Here is a 21,336-nt window from a genome sequence, read left to right on the forward strand (position 1 = left end):
AGGGGGATGTAGGCAGTCTTTTATCCCAGCAATAATAATTTGAAACCTGTAAGGGAACAAGCACGTCCAAAGCCAGTAGGATTCAGAAGGGATGCCTGTTAGGGAGAATTCTCAGAAATATGCTAATTCCCTCTACCAGAGAGACCCTTTGAGGACTTGATTTTTTTTTAACCTGGAGAGAGTAAGACCATTTTCTTCCCCACGCTCTCATGTGATTTTTGTACTCTGTTTCTCTTTTGGTTAAGGAGCCTGACAAACTCCATAGGCATCATCTTTTATATTGTGTTACACAGCACCTTCAGTGCAGTGGCACAGGGAAGTCTTCCAGATTTCCCAAAGGTTTCAATACCTTCTCTGGGATAAACTACTGTTTCCCAGAGCAGTCAAGTGAAATTGACTTTACTTACATTTGTAACTTTCTAGACCCAGCACACACTATCTAACAATAGGGTGCTGGAGGGGTTACCTAATATCCCCTTTGTCTAGCTTCTCATGTAACATTCCTCGATGAATGGCTGGTGGCAGTGGTTTACTTTTAACTACCGTGGTGTGCATTTACTGCGGGCTGCGTTAGCAGCTGCAGTAAAGGACCCAAGGGTGCAATTTTTGTCAAAATGGTCCCGGTCTTTTTTCGCCAGGTCTTTGTGGAAAGGTCCTTCTAGAGTTTTTCTCTGCGCGCCAAACCAGGTTTGCTCTCTGTTCATTCGCCTTTGGCGGGCTTCAGGAGTGAAGACCGCCTCTGGCTCCCAGAGTGTCTGGGGTAGGCATGAACTGAGGGAGGTGCCCGAAACTCCCTGTGCGTAGTCTCTTAGGAGACCCAAATGCACTCTGTGGTGATTGGCTGGATGACTGTCCGGCAAGCACAGCCAACCTGCAGGGTGAGTGGCAGCTAGGCTGGAATGAAGGGGAGCGAACTGAATAAAAGGCAAGTCTCCTGGCTTGGAAGGCAGAGTCGACCATTGGACGAAGGAACCGAAGAAGAGCTTGAAGAGGACGACTGCTGGAACTCCTGGACCGTTGCTTTGCCTTTTGAAGCCCTGCTGCAGGACCGAATCACCAAGTTCGCATCGACAGAGAAGCCCTGCAAGGACGACTTCTCCCTTTGAGTTGGTGGGACCAATCAACTCCCAAATAAGCCACCTGTACACCCATCTCGGAGCTGGTTGAATTTCCTGAGAGTTGCTGCTGGAAACCGTAGAGCCAGGGAGAGGGACACCAGATTGTGTGCGTTGCTTGTAAGATGGCCTAAAGCTTTTGGAAGATCCTCCAGACTCCCACGAAGCAGGACTAACCTAGCCTGATATCCCCCCTCTCCCTCTCAGTTGAGTGCGGGACCTCCGACGTGAGGAAAGTCCACCTTGACAGTCAGAAACCACGCTTATTGCAATTTGCTGTACCGCAAGGAGCTGAAACGCGAAACAGCCACTGAAAGTAAAGTTTGCCGGTTGCCAGCCTTGACGGTGCCAGTGCAGTGCAGGAGTCCCCCGACATCCTCCCTCTTGCCCCCACGACTGAGGCCCAGGAACAGTGAGATCTGCAGAGCTGCACAGGAACAGAGTCTTCAGCTGCATCCTTTTCTTCTTTACTAAGGTACTGTAAAACTAGCCTAGGAGAACTTATCTCTCACTGGCCCTACTTTTGATTCGTCTTGTCCTCAAAGGCACCTAAGAACTTGTGCTAAGACTTTTCCATTTACTTACCTGTGCTGCATCGTATACAAAGACTTTGGCCTATTGACATTGGCTTAGCCTATTGAATTGAATAACTCTTCGAAGTGCTATCTGAAAGTATTTGCCCTGCTTATGACTATTTGTAATGTCTTGTGTTCTAATAACATTTATCTTTTACTTACTTTGTAAAGAGTATTCTGAATGCCAACAGTAAGGTATAAATGTCCCCAGCACCCTTGTTACTGAAGTCACCTGTGGGTGTAGGTTGTCTGTGTGGGCCATCCCAAAAGGGCCTTGTCTGATTCAGAAACTCAGTGTACAGTATTGAAGTATATTTGTGTTTTACTTTTCTATTGCTCCCTTCTGAAGAAGGGGACAACCTTTAGATGGAAAGATGGGAATCAATCTCTCTTCTGATCTGACATTGGAATGTCAGTTTGCCCCACCGTTTTCACGATCATCAGGCTTGACCCCTTGGGTCCAGCATGAGATTCGCACTGGTGACTGTTTACCTGTTAAAAGCAGAGGTTACAGTATGTTAGCTCATGTAATGACCCACATAACTATAGGTCAACAAGATGCTTGATCTCGGGGTAATAGAGCCCTCTACAAGCCCATGGTCTAGTCCAGTTGTGCTAGTACCAAAGGCAGGATCCAAGGAGTTGAGATTTTGTGTGGACTATAGAACCCTTAATGCAGTCACCACAACTGATGCCCATCCTTTACCTAGGACAGATGAGCTGGTGGACAAACGGTTCAGCCAAGTACCTCAGTACATTTGACCTAACATCAGGCTATTGGCAAATAGCTCTGACAGACCATGCCAAGGAGAAAACTGCATTTTCAACCCCAGGAGGCCTCTACCAGTTTAAGGTTATGCCTTTTGGACTGAAGAATGCACCTGCTACATTGCAAAGGATGGTGAATCATGTTCTGAATGGCATGGAGGACTTCTGCATGGCATACTTAGATGGCATTGCAGTATCCAGCCCTACGTGGAAGTAACATATTGACCACTTAGGATATGTATTGCAGGCTCTCGAGCAGGCCAATCTGACCATAAAGGCAAGTAAATGTCAAATTGGTCAGAGTAAAATGGTCTACCTTGGACATGAGGTAGGAGGAGGTGAAATAAGGCCATTGCCTAGCAAAGTACAAGCTGTACAGGACTGGTCCACTCCTACTACTCAAACCCAAGTGAGAGCCTTTTTAGGTCTCTCAGGTTACTATGGGAACTTCATTGAGAACTATAGGGCCACAGCTTCTCCCTTGAATGTGATCTCCTCACCCAAATTCCCCACGAAGGTCAGGCGGAATGAAGAGTGCACTAAGGCATTTGAAGGACTTAAGAAATCCCTTTGTCAAGCTTCAGTCTTAAGAGCTCCTGATTACAACCATTCCTTTGTTGTACAGACAGATGCTTCCAATACAGGTATAGGTGCATATCGGAGTCGGCTGGAGGAGAAAGGCAGGGAACACCCAATCTGCTTCATCAATAGAAAACTGAAAGACTTTGAAACAAGTTGGGCAACCGTAGAACGTGAATGTACTCTTACGTCCCATCCCGTTTCCTCCATACTGCTTGGGCGTCCCTTCCAAGGGACAGGAGACCTAACCTTTTCACCAGAAAAAACCTTCTTTCCCTTTAAATTTAGAGGCGCATGGTGCTGCGGCCCTGGGAGCATGCTCTGCCCTGACTCTGCCCTCCGGTGCCACACCTCGGTCCCCTTATCCGCGTCAACGGGCCGAATTCACCAGTGCTCCCGGGTATGGCTTCGGCCATGTAATTCCACACGCGGATGCTTCTTCTGTCTTTTATCATACAGGTTCTCGGTATTCAGGCGTCGCGCTCCTCCCCGCCGCATGTCGACTTCCGCAGAGTCCAGCAGGTGTCGGGCTCTTCCCAACTTCAGACCCCCACGCCCTCTGCCTACGTTGCCTTGGCCCAGACCACGGTTGGCAACGCCCTGTCATCGAGGTCTCTGAAGAACAGGCTAGCCAAGTGGAGGGAGCTCTTCCTGAAATCACTCCAGAGGACCTGAAGGACTTCATCAATCATCGTTCCAAGCCCAATGTGTAGGGCCTCTGTTCTTCATTGCTCCCCGCAAGGGAGACTCCTTCCCAAGGACTCACCCGCGCGGGAGAGACCACCCAGGTTCTACTACCAGCATGTGCACCGAGGCCTCCCCCGCTACCAGCCTACGGTTTGAGGGATCCCCAGATCCTCCCGGTGAAAGTGTTGAGGGACCGGAAGGTTCTTATACAGGGTCTTCACCCGAGGGGTTACGCTCTTGTACCGGCAATATGGCTGAGGGATCTCCTAAAGGCAGCTCTACCGGTCCCCGGGCTGATGGTGTTATGCTTACCAGGCCTCGGCCTGAGGAGCAGGGTAGACCTCATGAGCCACACTCAAGAGTCCTAGAGGAGGCTGGGCCCAGCGAGCTGAGCAACACGACTGTTTGGGAGAATTCTCAAAAATGTGTTAATTCCCTCCTCCTTATAGACCCCCAGCAACTTTGCTGGATTTTGGGGACTTTATTATTTTTACCTGGAGAGAGTGAGGGCCCTTTTCCCACTCTCATGTATTTTAATTTGATTTTATACAGTTTCTTTTTGGTTAAGGAGTCTAACCAACTCCATAGGCATAATCTCTTACATTGTGTCACACAGCACCCTCAGTGCAGTGCCAGAGGGAAGTCTTCCAGATTTCCCAAGGTTTAAATACCTCCTCTGGGAATCGATTACTGTTTCCCAGAGCAGTAAAGTGAAATTGACTTTACTTACATTTGTAACTTTCTAGACCCAGCACACCCTATCTTACAATAGTGCTGTAGGGGTTACCTAGTATCCCCTTTGTCTAGCTTCTCATGTAACATTTTTAATGTTACCCTTTCTTCACTGAATGGCTGGTGGCAGTGGTTTACTTTTAACTACCATGGTGTGCATTTACCGGGGGCTGCGTTTGCCTTTTTGTCATAATGACCCCGGTCTTCTTTTTTCGCCATTTCTTTGTGGAAAGGACCTTCTTGAGATTTACTCTGCGCGCCAAACCCGGTTTGGTCCCTTTGTTCACTTTGCCTTTGACGGGATTCAGGAGTGAAGCCCGCCTCTGACTCCAGGGTGTCTGGGATGCGCAGGAAGCGAGGGAGGTACCCGGAACTCCCTGTGCTTAGTCTCCTAGGAGACCCAAATGCACTCTGTAGTGATTGGCCGCCTGTCTGTCCGGCAAGGACAGCCACCCTGCTAGGTGACTGACAGCTAGGCTGGAATGAATGCGAGAGAACTGAATAAAAGGCAAGGCTTTTGGCTTAGAAGGCAGAGTTTACCACTGGACGAAGGAACGGAAGAAGAACTTGGAGGACGCCTGCTGCAACTCCTGGACCGTTGGTTTGCCCGGTGAAGCCCTACTGCTGTGCTGAAACTCAAAATTCAGATCTACAGAGAAGCCCCTGGAAGGACGACTTCTCCCCTTGAGTTGGTGGGACCAATCAACTCCAAAGTAAGCCACCTGGACATTCTCTCAGAGCTGGTTGACTTTCCACAGAGTTGCTCCTGGAAACCTAAACACCAGGGAGAGGAACGCCAGATTGTATGTGTTACTTCTAAGCTGGCCAATTGCTCCAGGAAGATCCTCCGGAATCCCAGGAAGCAGGACCGACCAAGCCTGAGCCCCCTCAACAGAGTGTGGGACCCCAGAAGCAAGGAAAGTCCATCTCGACAGCCAGGAACAGCAGTGTTTCTATTTGTAGTAGATGCGAGGAGCTGAAACGCCAAACAGCCACTTGTTTGAAGCTAGCCTGTTGCAAGCTGTGACTGTCCCATTGCAGTGTAGGAGTCCCCAGTAGTCCCTCTTGTCCCCACGACTGAGGCCCAGGAACAGTGAGATCTGCATAGCTGCTCAGGAACAGAAGTCATCTGCTGCACGTTTTCTTCAATACAAAGGTACTGTAAAAGTCTGAGAGAACTTAGCTCTTGCTGTAGAGTTGCTTGCATCTTCTACTACTCACAAGTCTAACAGCGTGTGGCCCTACATTGATTCTTCTTTTTCTTCAGAATTCTAGAACAGTGTGCAAAGACTTTTCTTACTTGCAAAGAAGTACTTCAGCTCAGATAGACTTTTGTCTATTGACTTTGGCCTAGCCTGCTCTATTGAATGACTCTTACTGGGGGATATGAAAGTATTTTCCTGCTTAAGAATATTTGTGGTCTCTTGTATGTTCTAATATTTTACTTTGACTTACTCCTAAATGATTTTAAAATGCAACAGTGATATATTAATGTCCCCAGCACCCTGGCTTCTGAAGTCGCCTGAGTGTGTAGGTTGTGTCTTTAGGCCAACCCAAAAGGGTACTCAATGCTTTAGAGATCTTAAAGAATTTGTTTTTTTGTGAAGTATATTTGAGTGTTACTGTTATAATGCTCCCTTCTGAAGAAGGCTTACTATGACTGATAAATCAATAATTGTTCCTTGTGTTTAAGAGTTTATTTGAATACTTGTCACTGCGATTCTATGTGTAACTCCCCTACAGCTCACATTGACCCCTCTTGAGATAATCCTGGCTGCTTAACACGCTACCAAAACTGTGTAGTACAAGCTTACACCAAAGGTTGGGTTTCCTATTACCTGTAGTCAGGGTTGTTGTAGTGTTCCCAAAGGGTACTGCATACAATCTTGCCTAACAAACAAGAAAAGTAGCGGTGAGTGACCCTCGTAGGTAGTAAAAAATGGTAAAATACTGACAGTAGCGGCGAGGATTCTGACCTAGGTGTATCCAGCTGCGGTGGGACGTAATAATTTGTATTAAGAACTTTACTATAAGGCGCAGCTTCTGAATAGGCAGGCGGGCTAGGCAGACAGTAAAAAAGGAACAGCAGTCACAATTCTGGTTAGGAATTGCACAGGCAGCAATTTAACAAATGGCTATGGCGGTACGTAATCGGGTGCAAGGTAATAATACAGGCTTGTATTAGCACAGACAGCAGATCACAATTGGCTATGGCGGCATGTAATCTGGTATTAGGTAGCAACACTACAGGATTGCATTAGCATGGACCGCAGAGAACAATTGGCTATGGTGGCACGTATTAAGTACGGGATAGAAGTAATTCTGGTGTGTAGTTGATATAAAAAGCAGATGCCTATGGAGTTTTTTAGACTCCAAAAACAGTGAAAACACTAAATCCAAATCGGGTAAAAAAACACATTAGAGGGGGAGAAAAAGGTCACACTCACTCAGGAATTAGAAATTATAAAGTCTTAAGTCCAGCAAAAGAGCTGGGCAACTCTAAGGTGGGAGGAATTTAGCACTGAAATGAAAATTCTTCCTAAAAGTAATGCAGATGTAGTTCAAATGATGAGAACCAGTCACAAGTCCCCATAATTTAGAGGTCCAACCCTAAGTTGTATGGGACATATTTAAAAGTTCATCGACAATTTAAAAATAAACAGGCAAGCTCTTTTCCAGACCCACGGCTAACCCAGGGGCAGGATACTTGACCCAGGTTCAAAGACCAAAGGTAAGAGGAAGATGGGAGACAAATGTACCTGTTCCCAATCCTATAGAGGACAGGCACAGGTATGCTTACTTACCCCTCTGACTAATTTTCCTAGGGATTACAATGGGTCCTCTGGGTTTCCGTCTTCTGTCCTTTGTTCAGGTGAGCACTGTACAGAGGTCGCAGGTTCAAGGCTGCTTCCAATCGGGTGCAACTAAAAGATGCAAGCCCAGTCGTTGAAGAAATGGAGACTTCATTGATGTAGACCTCTTCAGGAGACTTAAGGATGGTTCCAGCAACGGTTGCCATTTGAAAGCGATGACCGGTGTACTTCCAGTCCTGTTCAAAGAAGTAGCTCCAGAACAGATTCTCTGGATATTACGAATCTTAAAATTCAGAACTAGGTGGTTTGGGGCACGAGCTGGTAACCCTTTCTGTGGGGCCTTACTGCTCTGCCAAAGCTACCCATAAGAGTTTGGTCTAACCCTTTAAAATCCTGTCTTCAAATTATGATATAGGGAAAAATCTCATTAACGGCGCTATTTTGTATAAAAGCAAGGCAATAGGTTTACGAAGTTTCTTAGAGTGGCTATTTAACCAAGACTAGCAGCTATGTTTCTAGTATGAATGTTTGGAACAAATATTTAATGCAGACACATTTCTCCAGCCTGGGGTCTGGCATGGATTCACATGCTCATGAATATTCCCTGTCGTCAAGCTGGGAATCCTCGATAAAAGAAACATCTGTTTCAGTTTGTTTTTCTGAACTGTCTTTATCCTATAAACCAATCACTGAGCTCTGGGTCATACTGCCATCAGCCAATGACTGCCCTCTACCTTAGCCCCTCCCCAGGCAGCCATCTTCATATTTGTACCGCATGTTCATGTGGTGGGAGTCCTTGCGTTTCGCTCTTTTCTGCGGTTTTTCACTTTTTGATTGGAAAACTCATTTTTTCAGTCAATGGATCCCGTGTGCTCCATCAATTATACTTCCGATTAACGGGGACCCGTTTTTTGAGATTTTTTCATGCCCCTCAAGGGCTGATTTCATCAAGTGTTCTACTTGGAAGCTTCCAGAAGTTTCTTCGGGCCTACACCGCGTGGATCATGTCGGATAAGAAAGATGGCGCTTCCCTCTTCAAGCTTTGCTCCGGCTGTGGTTTGCGGAATTTGTTCAGAGTACAAGCATTCCCAGTGCCTGTATGGTCTCCAACCGACGCATAAGAAAGATTGTATGATTTGCTGTGGCTTCACTAAGCGCACAATGAAGGATCGACCTCAACGGTTGGAAACGTGGCTGAAGGCCAGTGCCTCTACCCCGGGTGGTTCCCAGGGGCATGCCTCTTCCGGATCAGGATTCTAAGTCCTTTGAGGGCGCCCCACCCGTGGGGTCCCAACACAAGGCCAAGCACTGCGAGTCTGCTTCCGTCGCAGTCGCCGCTACTGTGAGTCCCGCGACAGTCTGGGCACGATCATCATCATCTCCTGCTGAGTCTGTCTCCAGCCACCCCTCTAGCTCTTCGTCCAAGAGGAAGTCAGCTACACCAGGGAAGCTGTGGGAGACGCCGGAGAAGGCCAAGCAGGGTGCAGTGTCTGACCTACCCGTGAAAGACAAGGGAGCCGGCCTTCCCTTGAAGGCTTAGGTTCACCAGGCCAAGTCATCCTCCACCAACGAGTTGGTGGTGGCATCACTCTCGAAGTCCATAGGGACTAACCCGGGCCAGGGTACCCTGACGTCTACCAGCGTGTCTTGTCCTCCCAGGAGGGAGGCTTCGATCAAACCGTTGAGAAGACTCTGGAGAAAAGGATGCCGGACCTCAGCCCGAGACCGACCCCTCTGGACCCGAAGAAGGGGTTGGGGGGGGGGGGGTCAGTGAAGCACTCCAAGGAACGGACATTTCTTCGTCCGACAAGGAGGATAAGATTACCATACACACCGTCCAGGGTGACTACGACGAGGAGGGATTTGTCGAGGAGTCGCCAAGTGGAGACGACGACTGTGATAACATCCATGGGGACGACAAAGGCCCTGGACCCAGCATTCCTTCCCACCAAGTGCCTCCTAAAGACCTTTCACTGGACAACCTTTCGACTTTCCACACGCTGGTGTCGGAGATGCAGAGGAGGATGGCGACGCAGTTCCCCTCGACCCCCACTCCCCATCTCCCCCCCCAACCCCTTGCGGCTCCAGCGCTGACTATCAAATTGACACCGGGGGAACTGGGGAAGAAGAGGAGACATCCCATACCTCCATGCCAGCCATTGCTGCCCCCCCCACCCTCCATGGGGGGACAGAATCAGACACAGCAACAATATGGGTACGGATGACGGTGGCGGGATGGGAGACCCACCATCACCTCTGCCGAGAGCTTCTCCACCGGACGAAGTGGGATCCTTGCATTCCATGATTACCCGGGCATCAAAGCTTTCCCAGCTAACAGCGGAGGAAAAGAAGGAAGGTTTCTTGTATCAGCGCCGGTAGGCGAAGAGGTAGACCATTGTTTCGGTCCCGCTCCTGGACGACATTCGGGATGAGGGGCTAGCACTGCTGAGGAACCGCACCTCAGCCCCGGTGAAGCGAGACCGGCTTGAAAAGAAGTACAGGGTGCCGGACTCACCCCTCTTTCATTCAGACTTTCATCTCAACAAGCCCTTGGTGTTACCTGTGTTTTTTCCAACGCCTTCGTCGCCAGCTGAAAGTCTTTGCACTCGCTGGATGTGGCTCGAGTGCTGTTTTATGTGGCCCGCACAAAGTGTTTCCAGAAAACTTCTCAGCTTTTTGTGAACTTTGGTCCTGTGATCCATGGGAAGGCCCTGTTCAAGGCTTCTATTTCCAGGTAGCTCTCTGGCTGCATCACTCATTGTCACCGGTTGGCAAACCGGCTCTTGTCTTGCCGTCAAAGAGCCCATTCTACCAGAGCGCTCGCTGCTACTGCAGCGTTCCTGTCTGGTGTGCCCCTGCTGGACATTTGCATGGCTGCTACGTGGAGGTCGATGCACCCCTTCACAAGATTCTACTACGTCGACGGGATTCCAGGAAGCAGTCCAGAGTCGGCCAAGCAGTAGAGCGCAACCTGTTCACTTGAACGTGAGCCTTGTGAGGAGGTAAGAGATTGCTTCTGTTGAGCCTTGCCACCTATCGTGGTTGTGCATGTGTACGTGTACTGCTATGTATTCTTTATTCATGAGCATGTGAATCCATGCCAGACCCCATGCTGGAGAAGAAACAAGTTACTTACCTGTAACTGTTCTCCAGCATGGGTCTGGCATGGATTCATAGGCAAACCCTCCCTCCTACCCCTCTGAGGCTCTTCTCTTGGTCTTACTGCTACTTTATGTGCTTCCAAATCTGAAGATGGCTGCCTGTGGAGGGGCTTAGGTAGAGGGCAGTCATGGGCTGGGAGCAGTATTACTCAGAGCTCAGTGATTGGTTTATAGGATAAAGACAGTTCCGAAACTGAAACGTTTTTTTCTTTCACCGAGGATTCCCAGCCTGACGACTGGGAATATTTGAGCATGTGAATCCATGCCAGACTCATGCTGGAGAATAGCTACAGGTAAGTAACTTTGTCTTATACTCGTATGTTGCGTGGTTTGCATCAGCCGTCTACATGAGGTGCTTATGGCAGAGATCGCTGCTACTTACAGGGTGTGACGTTAACATAATCATGCACTTCTTCTTGGTATTACTGTTTTCCATCTATGTGTGTTTATGTTGTCGTCAGAGTGATAAAACATTGCAGCACACTTCAACATTTTGTCAATAAGCCGTTTTATTTGTTCCTCGAGATATTAACTGGTGTGGATTTGTTGCATTTGATTACATTTAGATGTGCAGCTGTTGACAAAAGCTCAGGGCAGAGAAGCAAAATCTAATAGTTTCTGGTACACAAGTGGGTTGTTTCATAAGGGTTGACTAGATGCACGGTTCACTGTTTCTCTGTGGCCTGTACCAGCCAGATCTATACTTTGTCTCTAGAACTGAATGGATCCATCTCGAAAGCCCAAAATCATGAAAACACTTTTGTGACTTTGCAGGGGGCAACTTTCCAGTTGGGTGCTTCAGACATTTATCTACACACTAAAATTGACTTACTATTGTGCAACTTTTGATTCATTATTTCCCTGCCTTGTCTTTGAATTCCCAATTCTTCCATTTCTAACTCTTTGTTCTGTTGGCAGGTTTCAGCAGCTTCACTGAAGTACACGCCAAACAATGGGGGTCTGAATCCTCTATTTGGGCCTCAGCAAGTAGCCATGTTGAACCAGCTCTCCCAGTTGAACCAGCTTTCTCAAATTTCCCAACTACAAGTAAGAATTCATAGTGTCTGATTCACAATTAAGATGCCACAAGATTTGAGCATGTTTCAAAGTCTGCTTTTCTTTGCCTTACAGCGTCTTTTGGCGCAACAGCATAAGGTCCAAAACCAGAGAGGAATGTCCTCCAGTGGCCGCCAGCAGCAAGATCAGCAGGTTGGTCAAAACAGTCAAAACCTTTCTAAATTAACTTAAGATGGGAAGCATTGTTAACATTGGCTCTTTACTATCAAAAACATGCACTGAACTAACAAGTCTACTTTATATTGAAGTAGCACAACATCAGTTATTTAGTCATCAGATGTGATTGGATTTTTCCAACATTGCTCCTCCGCTGCATGTATTTGTATTTTTGTATTTGTTTATTATTTGTATCGCGCACCGAACCCTGCGGTAACTGGGCGCTGGAAAACGTGGGTTTTACAGCAATATACAGGTGATGACAGTCACATAGAGCCGTAGTTACAGTTAGGTCTATCGAGGAACAAATTAGGCAGAAACATTTATATAAATAAATAAAACAGGCAGTTTAGGAAGACCAGTGGTTACAATTAGGTCCAAAGCATTCGAGTCAGGTGGACTCATCATTAAGCCAATTTTTTACTCTGGTTTTGAAGGCTGGAAAAGAGGGGTCTAGCCTAATGAAGAGGGGCAGCGAGTTCCAACATTTGGCAGCTTGAACTGGGAAACTGGCTCCCCCTGCAGTTTTAAGGTTGAATCTTGGAACTGAGAGGCATTGGGAGAGGGCAGATCTAGTTTGCAGAGATGGCAGGTGTTAGCTGAATTTGTCTGCAAGGTATTTGGGAGCTGAGTTTGACAGGCCTTTATGTGTGATTATCAGAGTCCGCAGGGTGATTCTGTCACGAAACGAAAGCCACTTGGCTTCCCGTCTGAAAGTTGAGATGTGACTGTCTTGGAATGTTACTAACCACTCTCGGGGAATTATTTTGTAGGACCTCTAGCCTATTGAGATTCTGTTTGGAGGATCCTCAGAAGAGTGTGTTCCAGTAGTCAATCTTAGGCAGTGCTAGGGCTCTGGATAATGTTATGCAACTGGTGGTGGACAGATAGGATTTACAACCGTAGATTAGCTTGTTAATGTATGCTGTAGAGGATGCAATAGCGCTGACTTGTTTCTTTAGGGATAAGGTGGAATTGAGATAAACTCCCAAGGTTTTATATCCTTGGCGACTTTGATCAAGTTTCCATCAATATTGAAGGACTTATACTTCTGATCCAATTTGTTTGGGCGTGATTGGGTACCGACGATCAAGAGCTCCGTCTTTTCATCATTAAGGCAGAGACTATTAGTGGCCATCCAGGCCTGGATTTCTAGGTAGATATCATTAATTGGCTTGGAATCCTTGTCGTAATGGCCTGTGAGCGGGATGAGGACCGGAGTGTCATCTACATAGTTGGTGTAGATGACACCCATATTGTCCAAGCGATCAAAGAGAAGCTTCGTGAATATGTTATAAAGCGTTGGGGAAACGCAAGAGCCCTGAGGGACCACACAGTGAATAGGGATCGGATCTGCTGAGGGTGAGAAAACTCTGGTGGCACGATTGGTTAAAGATTTGATCCAATTGGTGGCATTGGTAGAGACGGCTGCTGCAGTGGTAAGATGTCCAGTTAGAATTTGGTGGTCCACTAAATCAAAAGCTGCAGACAGGTCTAGCAGTAATATGATTGCCAGATTGCCTTTGTCCTTTGCTTCGTCCATCTGGATTTTCAGGTCCAGAAGTGCTGTCTCCGTACCATGTCTGGGCCGGAAGCCTGATTGTCTGAGGCCAAGTAAGTTGTTTTCCTCTAAGCGTTTCTGGATTTGTAGGTATGTAACTATATCCAGGATTTTTAAAAGGAAGGGGACGATGATGATAGGCCTATAGTTTGTGGGAATGTTAGGGTCTAGATTAGGTTTTTTAGAAGAGGCATGACCCATGCCTCTTTAAGATTATTGGGGACTAGACGTGATTTAAATGAAGAGTTGATTAAGATGGAAATGAATGGGGACAATTCTTTAGCTCCTTCCTTGATTATGGAGGCTGGACATATGTCTCCTTGACAGTGAGACAGTTTTAGACCTTTAATTAAGTCTTCCACTTCTTTTGGAGTAACTTGGGGGGGGTGGGGGGGGTTGGGTGAGAGCAAAAGGAGGGCATTTGGGGAGACTTTGCCAAAGCACTGGCTTGGAAGATTGGCTACTCGAGAGGCTACTTTTGGATTCTATTTTGCTTTGTAATCGTGCTATTTTGTCCGCTAGTTCTTGCTGGATTTTGGTGCACCAGGCCGCATCCATTGTGCAATCCTCAGTTGGGTGTGTTGGAGGTTAAAATTATTTCTATATGCTGAAGAGCTCCTTTGAGCTTGATTTATCGTTGAGAATTCTGGTGTTGTAGGATTCTTTTTTGGTGGATAAGATAGCTGCTTTTTAGGCAGAGGCCGCTGTAGTGAACAAGGATTTCGCCAGGTGGTTTCCGCCATTCTTTTGGCATTCCCAAGGATTTTTAGTTCGGGTGTGTACCATTTGTTGAGGTGGCCAGTAGGTTTGGCTTTTTTTTGCTTGTGGAGGGTGGACATATTTAAAGCCGAGTCTAATGTGTCGTATAAGTCAACTAGGTTGTTCAGTCGAAGTTCTTATAGTTGCAGGAGTCCAGGATGTTATTAATAAGAGGCCTAAGGCTCGAGATTGTAACATTACGGCAATTTCTAGCACGGGTATGGGTTGAAATAGTAGGGGTTGAAGGGGTTAACCCTTGGATAGTAAACAGTATGAGGTGGTGGTCGGACCAGGCGACCGGTTCATTTTGGAGTATTGTTGTGGAGCAGTTGAGGTCTGACATACAGTCCAATGTTCAGCCCATAATGTGTGTGGGATCAGAGATTCTGTTTTTAAAGCCAAGTTGGGAGATGGCGTTCTCCTGGGCTAAGGCCTACAAATTGTTAGGGTCCAGGAACCCTAAATTGAAGTCTCCCAGTAAGGTAGTTTTGAGAGCCAAGTTTAGTATTAGAGGAGAGGAGGTCTGTAATGTCATCCTCGAAGGAGGAGGTGGGTCCTGGGGGGCGGTAGATGAGGTGCAGGAGAAGGGTTTGATTAGGTGATAGTGCGATTTTGGCTGATAAAACATCACCGGAGGGAAAGCTAGTCTACGTAGCTCTGAGGCCCAGGTGGGTTTTTGAGATGAAAGCCATTCCACCTCCTTTGCCTGAATTTCTATCTGCTCTGGTGATCGTATGACCCTTGTGTAAAGCTAGGGAGATTGCTGGGCCTGCCGCCTAGTGGAGCCAAGTTTCGGTGATGGCCAAGAAGTCCAGGCAAATTTCTTGGATATTTGCTACTTTAAGGATTGCCTTATGAAATTTGTTTCTTGAAACTTAACTGAAGAAAGCATCACCAGGTGTAGACCAACAGATGCCTAGATTGCCAGCATAATACACCACGACATTGGAATGTGGTGAACTGTAGAATGTTTGTTATGCACAGGGATTTTGAAAGACCTGAAATGCTCGAAAAAAGCAGAGCCAATGGTGGTTTGTGATTGGAAGAAAAGTACATCAGTGCAATAAGTGGCTGAATATTAATCATTTTCCTTAGATGATTTCAATGACCCACATTTTACATATGTTTTAAATCAGTAAATCATTGGTTGCATGAAATGAATGACTCAGTTGTGATGTATTGTCGTGGTCTGGCACACAGGAGGGATTCACCTTTGGGTAGAATTTCCATCTTGTTTGTAATTCTCCCCACTTGGTGAGTCGCTCAGCACTTTTTCCTGGACTATAGCATTTTTGTCTGACTCTCCTGACTGAGTGGGAACCTTTTTCCTCGCTCACTCATTGTTATTCTGTAACCCGGGGGAACCCCTTTTGGTTATTTTTAATGGAGTCTACTTTCCTTCATCTTTTTGTGGCATCTGCATTTTACTATTGCAGCACACTGCATACTATTTGAGCTTCCCTCTTTGTTTTTCTTTTATATGCCAGTGATAACGTACTGTTACCAGGATAGGCGGAGGTTTTTTATCCTGCCTATGCTTTTCTTTTGTTAGATCAGCACACTCCACCTTATGTGGAGTGCTAAGGGGACACATTGTTGCCTTTTTCTCACTGCCTCGATAACTTTCTAGTTACAGTGGCAAGTCTGAGTGGCTGGTGGCAGTGGATATTTTCTACTGACTTTTGTGAATTTTACATGTAGGCTGCTATTGCATCTGTTGTAAGGGACATTGGTCACCATTGATCTAAAATGGTGCTGGTCATCTTTTTTCACCTACTCCCGATGGCTTGCCCTTTCTTGAGCCTTCCTCTGCTAACCTGGGTGGTGGATGTTAGGGAGAATTCTCATTTCAAACAGATTCTGTCCTCCCACATATTCCTCATCTTTGACATGTAATGTCCAGCTTCAGCTGCTTCGGAAACATTATTTTTCGGCAGAGGGCGCTGTGCGTCGATGGCATTGATTTGATGTCCCTGAAAGACCTCAGTCAAGGGGGTGATATCATCCATGGGTAAATATAGCTCACGCAGCGCCTGCTGGCCTCAGTTTTCTGTTTTTCCCCTCCTCTAGCAGCAGAGATGCCCATAAATATGGAAACGTGCCCATAATATAAACAGAAGCTGTAATAGCATGGGAAATTGGACAGAGGGCGTAGGTTGGGAGGACGATGAGCAATACATGGGAGGAACATCCAGTCCAATGTTACCAGGGGTAAGTAACTTGTTCTTCGAATGGATTGTGCCTCCCATGTATTGCTCGTCTTTGACAGACTCCCAAAACAGTATTATGATTGGAGGAGCGTGTAGAATTAGAATTTAAACATTTTCGAGGGCAGAACAGAGTACTGCTTTGCCAAATGTGCCATCCTGCGCATGGGAAGCGTCCAGCCAGTAATGTTTTGTAAATGTGTGGATGGAAGTCCACGATGCAGCCTCGCAGATATTTCTAATCGGATCACCCCTTTGAAGGGCTGCAGATGTAGCCATGCCCCTGGTGGAATGTGCTCTCAAGCCTTCAGGAGGGTCTTTACCTGCTATTATGTAGCATTCTGATATAGTGAGGGTTATCTACCTAGACAATCTGTTTGGAAACAGCCTGACCTAGTTTGTGTCCTATGTAGCCGATAAAAAGTTGGTCATCAACTCCCAATTTGGACATTCTGGATATGTAAAAGCTTAGTGCTCTCCTAGGGTCCAACCTATGGAGTCTTTCCTCTTCCTTACCAGGATGAGGTGGAGGATAGAAGGAAGGCAGGACAATTTTCTGACCCAAATGAAGGTCTGAAATGACTTTGGGCAAAAAGGAGGGTTTTACCTTTAGAACAACCCTGTCCTTGTGGAAGACGGTAAAGGGTGGCTTGCATGAAAGTGCCTCCAGCTCGCTCACTCTGCGGGCTGATGTCAGAACTATCAATAGTATTGTCTTAAAGGTTAACCTTAGCGGGCATGTGTGCAGAGGTTCAAAAGGAGCACACATTAGGAATTTTACAACCAGATTGCGGTCCCAAAGTGGAACTTGGAAGGGTGATGGAGGGAACACATTAGTGAGCCCTTTTAGGAATTGAGTCAACAGTGGTATTTTGAAGTAAGAGCATTCCTTCGAAGAGCGCTTAAAGATTGATGAGGATGAGGAATACGTGGGAGGAACATCCAGTCGAAATAACGTTTGCAGGGGTAAGTAACTTGTTGTTCTGTGCTGATTCCCTTCTACCTTAGAGACGCCCAGCTCTTTTCCTGGACTCAAGAACTTTTTTTAATTTTAACCCTGGAGGGAGTGAGCCCTTTCAAACTCTATTTTTACCTGATTTGGATTCTGTATTTCCTTTGTTTTTGGATTCTGACAAACTCCATATGCATCTACATTTTGTATGGTGACACAGAGCACCTTAAGTGCAGTGTCAGAGAAAACTGCTCTCTTGTCCCCACGACTGAGGCCCAGGATCTGCATCGCTGCAACCAGACAGAAGCCAGCTGGACCACTCTTCTAACCCAAGGTACTGTTCTGACTTGGGGTACTTACGGCAGTGTCTTTTGCTTTGCTCTTCTTAGTTGAGGCTTGCAGTAGCTACCTTGCCAGAGTTGATTTCAGCTTTAACCTTCACAAGTGTAACAGCTTGTGACGCTAAAGTGATTTTTCTTCAACAAACTCTCTAACTTTGTGCATGACTTTACTATCCAAGAAGTGCCTCAGCTCCATAGACTGTGCTCCAATTGACTTTGGCTGTCCTGGCTCCCTGCAGACTCTGACTTCAATACTTACTGTCACTCATAGAGGATGACTTGGTTTTTAACTATCGTATGCTGGGAAAGGTTTTAATCTAGACTTCATTGGAAGCTTTAAGTGCTCACATGTTCTGAGAACCTGTTTAACCCTTTTCCTTCCCTTACCCTTTCCTTTCTATAAACGTCACACTCTACAAAGTGTACTAGTGATATACATGCCATTACTGTCTTAGTTAGCAAAGAGACCTCCGGGTGTAGGAAGTGTGTAAGAAGCATCTCTAAAGGGTTTCTACTAGCTTTGTGTTGATTCTGGAAAAGTATTTTAAAGTATATTTGTGCCTATTTAAAAACTACTGTTAAATAATTATTTTACCTAAAAACCTTGAGTGTACGTGTTACTTGGCTACTTGTATTTTTGGATTTCATTGCTACAGCGCTACAGCTCACAATTACCTCTCTTGAGATAAGCCTAGCTGCTCAGTCACACTACCCACTTGTGTAGTACAGGCCTATACCAATATGTGGGTTACACAATACCAAGAGGACAAGGGTTGTGTACTCTCCCACAAAGTTATTACATCAATTCTTCAGCATGGGCTCTGGCATGGATTCACATGCTCATGAATATTCCCCGTGGTCAGGCTGGGAATCCTCGGTTAAAGAAAAAATCAGTTTGTTCCATTTCTGAACTAACTTTCTTCTAACAACCAATCAGTGAGCTCTTGGTCATAAGCCAATGACTGCTCTCTACCTAAGCCCCTCCACTGACAGCCTTCTTCAGATTTTTACTGCACGTGTAAGTGTTGGAAGTCTTCGTGCTTTGCTCTTCGAGCTTTTTGCAGTGTTTTTTTCGGTCAATTGAGCCTGTGTGCGCCATCGATCATCCTTGCGACTAACGGGTACCAGTTTTTCAGATTTTCCAACGCCCCTCAATGGCTGTTTTGGTCGAGTTTTCTTCTTGGAGGTTTCCAGAAGATTCTTCAGGCCTACAACGCGTGGATCATGTCGGACAAAAAGGACAACCCTTCCCTTTTCAAGCTGTGCTCCAACTGTGGTTTGCGGAATGTATACATGGAAGACCAGTGCCTGTATTGCCTGCACCCGACGCACAAGGAGGAAGATTGTGCATTTTGCCGTGGCTTCTCGAAGCGCACATTGAGGGACAGACATCAGCGGTTGGAAGTGTGGCTGCCTCTGCACCGGGTGGTACCCAGGTGCATGCCTTTCCCGGATCCGGAAAAGCTGAGCGGGCTTAGAAGTGCTTTGAGGGCGCCCCACCCATGGGGGGCCAACACAAGGCCTAGCCCTGCAAATCCGCTTCTGTCTGGGTCGCCGCTGCTGCAGGTCCCGCCACGGTCAGGGCGCGCCAATCATCTCCATCTAAGTTAATGTTCAGTCAACTCTGGTTCCTCATCCAAGAGAAAGTCGGATAACTTGGGTAAGCTACGGGAGAACCCAGAGAAGACAAGACAGGAGAAGGCCAAGCGGGGAACGATGTCCGGCCTATCCGCGGCAGAGAAGGCCAAAGGAGACGAAGGGTCCAATTCGGCCGTGAAGGGCAAGGCCAAGCAAGACCATGCCGGGGGCCTCACCCCACGACAAGGGCGACAGGGATACTGTCGATGGAGGTGACAACGAGCGACCCCAAGACCACAGGGGCCCAGGCCCGTCTCCTCCCAGATGCCTCCTAGAGACTTTGCACTGGATATCATCTCGGCCCTTATCTCGCTGGTGTCAGTTACAGAGGAGGATTCCCGCCATCTGCCCCTCCCTCGGCGCCAGTGCTGGTCGCCCTGTTTCCTTCGGGGGCACCACCGACCAAGGAGAGGATGCCTGATTATGCAAAGTTCTGCTTGACTCCATCGCAGGACACGCTGTTCCTGGGATCCCGGCTTGACCGTGTCCTGCCTGGCGTCTCCATCGGAAGAGACGATGGCGGCCATCTTGGGCAGGGTGCAACGGCTGTTAGCACTGAAGATCGCCACAGTGGGGACCATCAAGTCTCTTCTCAACATGTCGTCATGCATTTACCTCATACGACACTGCAGGTTGCGGATGCACCGCGCTACAGGAGTTCCTCGATGCCCATTGGGTCCAGGTGTCCGCAAGCTTCCAAGACAGGATCTCGCTCGACAAGGAGTTCCGACGAGCGATCAAGTGGTGGGGCGTGCGCTCCCATCTGGTTGGAGGCAAGGATTTCCAGACCCCCCTGTATCAGGAGACGGTCACGGCGAACGCTTAACTGGAAGGTTGGGGAGCCCACACCTGTCTTCTTCACGCCAGAGGTCTGTGGTTGCCGCAGGAGAAGACGTTACACATCAACGTCCTGGAGCTACGGGCGGTGTTCTGGACCCTCAAGTCATTTCTGCCATCCCTCAAGGGCAAAGTGGTGAGGGTCTTCACGGACAATACCACCACAATGTTTTACATCCGGAAACAGGGGGGCACCTGATCCCCAGCGCTCTCCAAAGAGGTGCAGGACTTGTGGCACTGGGCCATCGCCCAGGGGATATTCCTTATCCCTTTTCACCTGGCAGGAGTAAATTACACTGTCGCCGACTCCCTCATCGGGGAGCTACGATCTTGCCACGAGTGGAAGCTTCGGCAGGATCAAGTGGACTACCATTTTCTCAAATGGGGCAATCCCCAGATCGATCGGTTTGCGACGGCCACGAACAAAGTGCTGGCGGTTCGCCAGCAGGTTCCCCCAGCCGGGGAGCATGGGGGACGCATTATCATTCCCTTGGGATGGTCTATTTCTGTATGTGTTCCCTCCGTTGTCATTGCTTCTTCGAGTCATCAATTAACTTAGACGGTACCGATGCAAGATGATCCTCTTCGTACCAGCGTGGCCGAGGCAGATCTGGTACCCGGACCTTCTCAGCATGTTGGCGTCACCAACAGTCACGACCCCTCATGTACTTCCGTATTTACAGTCATTGGCTAAATCGGGACTGGCTCCCGCTACACCAGATCTCCGGGACAGTCTTCACTGTGGTCGCACCGTCTGGTTAAGGAGTTCATCAAGGGTCTGTTCCGCTCGTTCCCACCGGTAAAGGCTCCGGCCCCGGCATGGGAACTCAATATGGTGCTGACTAGGGTCATGGGGGTGGCTCCATTCGAACCTATGCATTCAGCTCAGCTCAAGTTTCCGTCATGGAAGGCAGCGTTCCTCGTGGCCATCACCTCTGCAAGAGGAGTAGGTGAGTTCCAGGCCCTGTCATGCAAGTAGCCTTTGACTTTTCATGAGACGAGGGTGGTGCTGCGGACGCACCCCTACTTCATGCCCAAGGTTTTGTCGGAGTTCCACCTCAACGAACCCTTGGTGTTTGCACTTGCTGGATGTGTCTAGAGTGCTGAAGTTTTATGTGGCCCGCACGAAGAGTTTCCAGAAAACTTCTAAGCTTTTTGTGAACTTTTGTTCTGTGACCTATGGGAAGGCCCTGTCCAAGGCTTCCATTTCCAGCTGGCTTGCCGGATGTATCACTCACTGTCACCGGTTGGCAATCAGACCGCTGCCTGGCCGTCCGAGAGCCCATTCCACCAGAGCGATCGCTGCTACTACGGCTTTCCTGTCTAGTTTGTCCCTGCTGTACATCTGCAGGGCAGCTATGTGGAGGTCGTCGCACAC

General features: G+C 47.7%; 1 protein-coding gene across 3 annotated transcripts in view; it reads left to right on the forward strand.

Moving 5' to 3' along the window:
* The window catches only part of TNRC6A (trinucleotide repeat containing adaptor 6A), an 853,894-nt gene that overhangs the window by 528,277 nt on the left and 304,281 nt on the right, over nucleotides 1-21,336 (forward strand). For all 3 annotated transcript variants that reach the window (XM_069647380.1, XM_069647382.1, XM_069647381.1), the window contains 2 exons: nucleotides 11,349-11,477; nucleotides 11,562-11,639. In XM_069647380.1, coding sequence (XP_069503481.1) covers nucleotides 11,349-11,477; nucleotides 11,562-11,639 — 207 coding nt within the window. The remainder of the gene's footprint in view (nucleotides 1-11,348; nucleotides 11,478-11,561; nucleotides 11,640-21,336) is intronic.

This window comes from Ambystoma mexicanum, chromosome 2q (genome assembly GCF_040938575.1).
Source record: "Ambystoma mexicanum isolate Mex_15411 chromosome 2q, UKY_AmexF1_1, whole genome shotgun sequence".
Lineage (NCBI taxonomy): Eukaryota > Metazoa > Chordata > Amphibia > Caudata > Ambystomatidae > Ambystoma > Ambystoma mexicanum.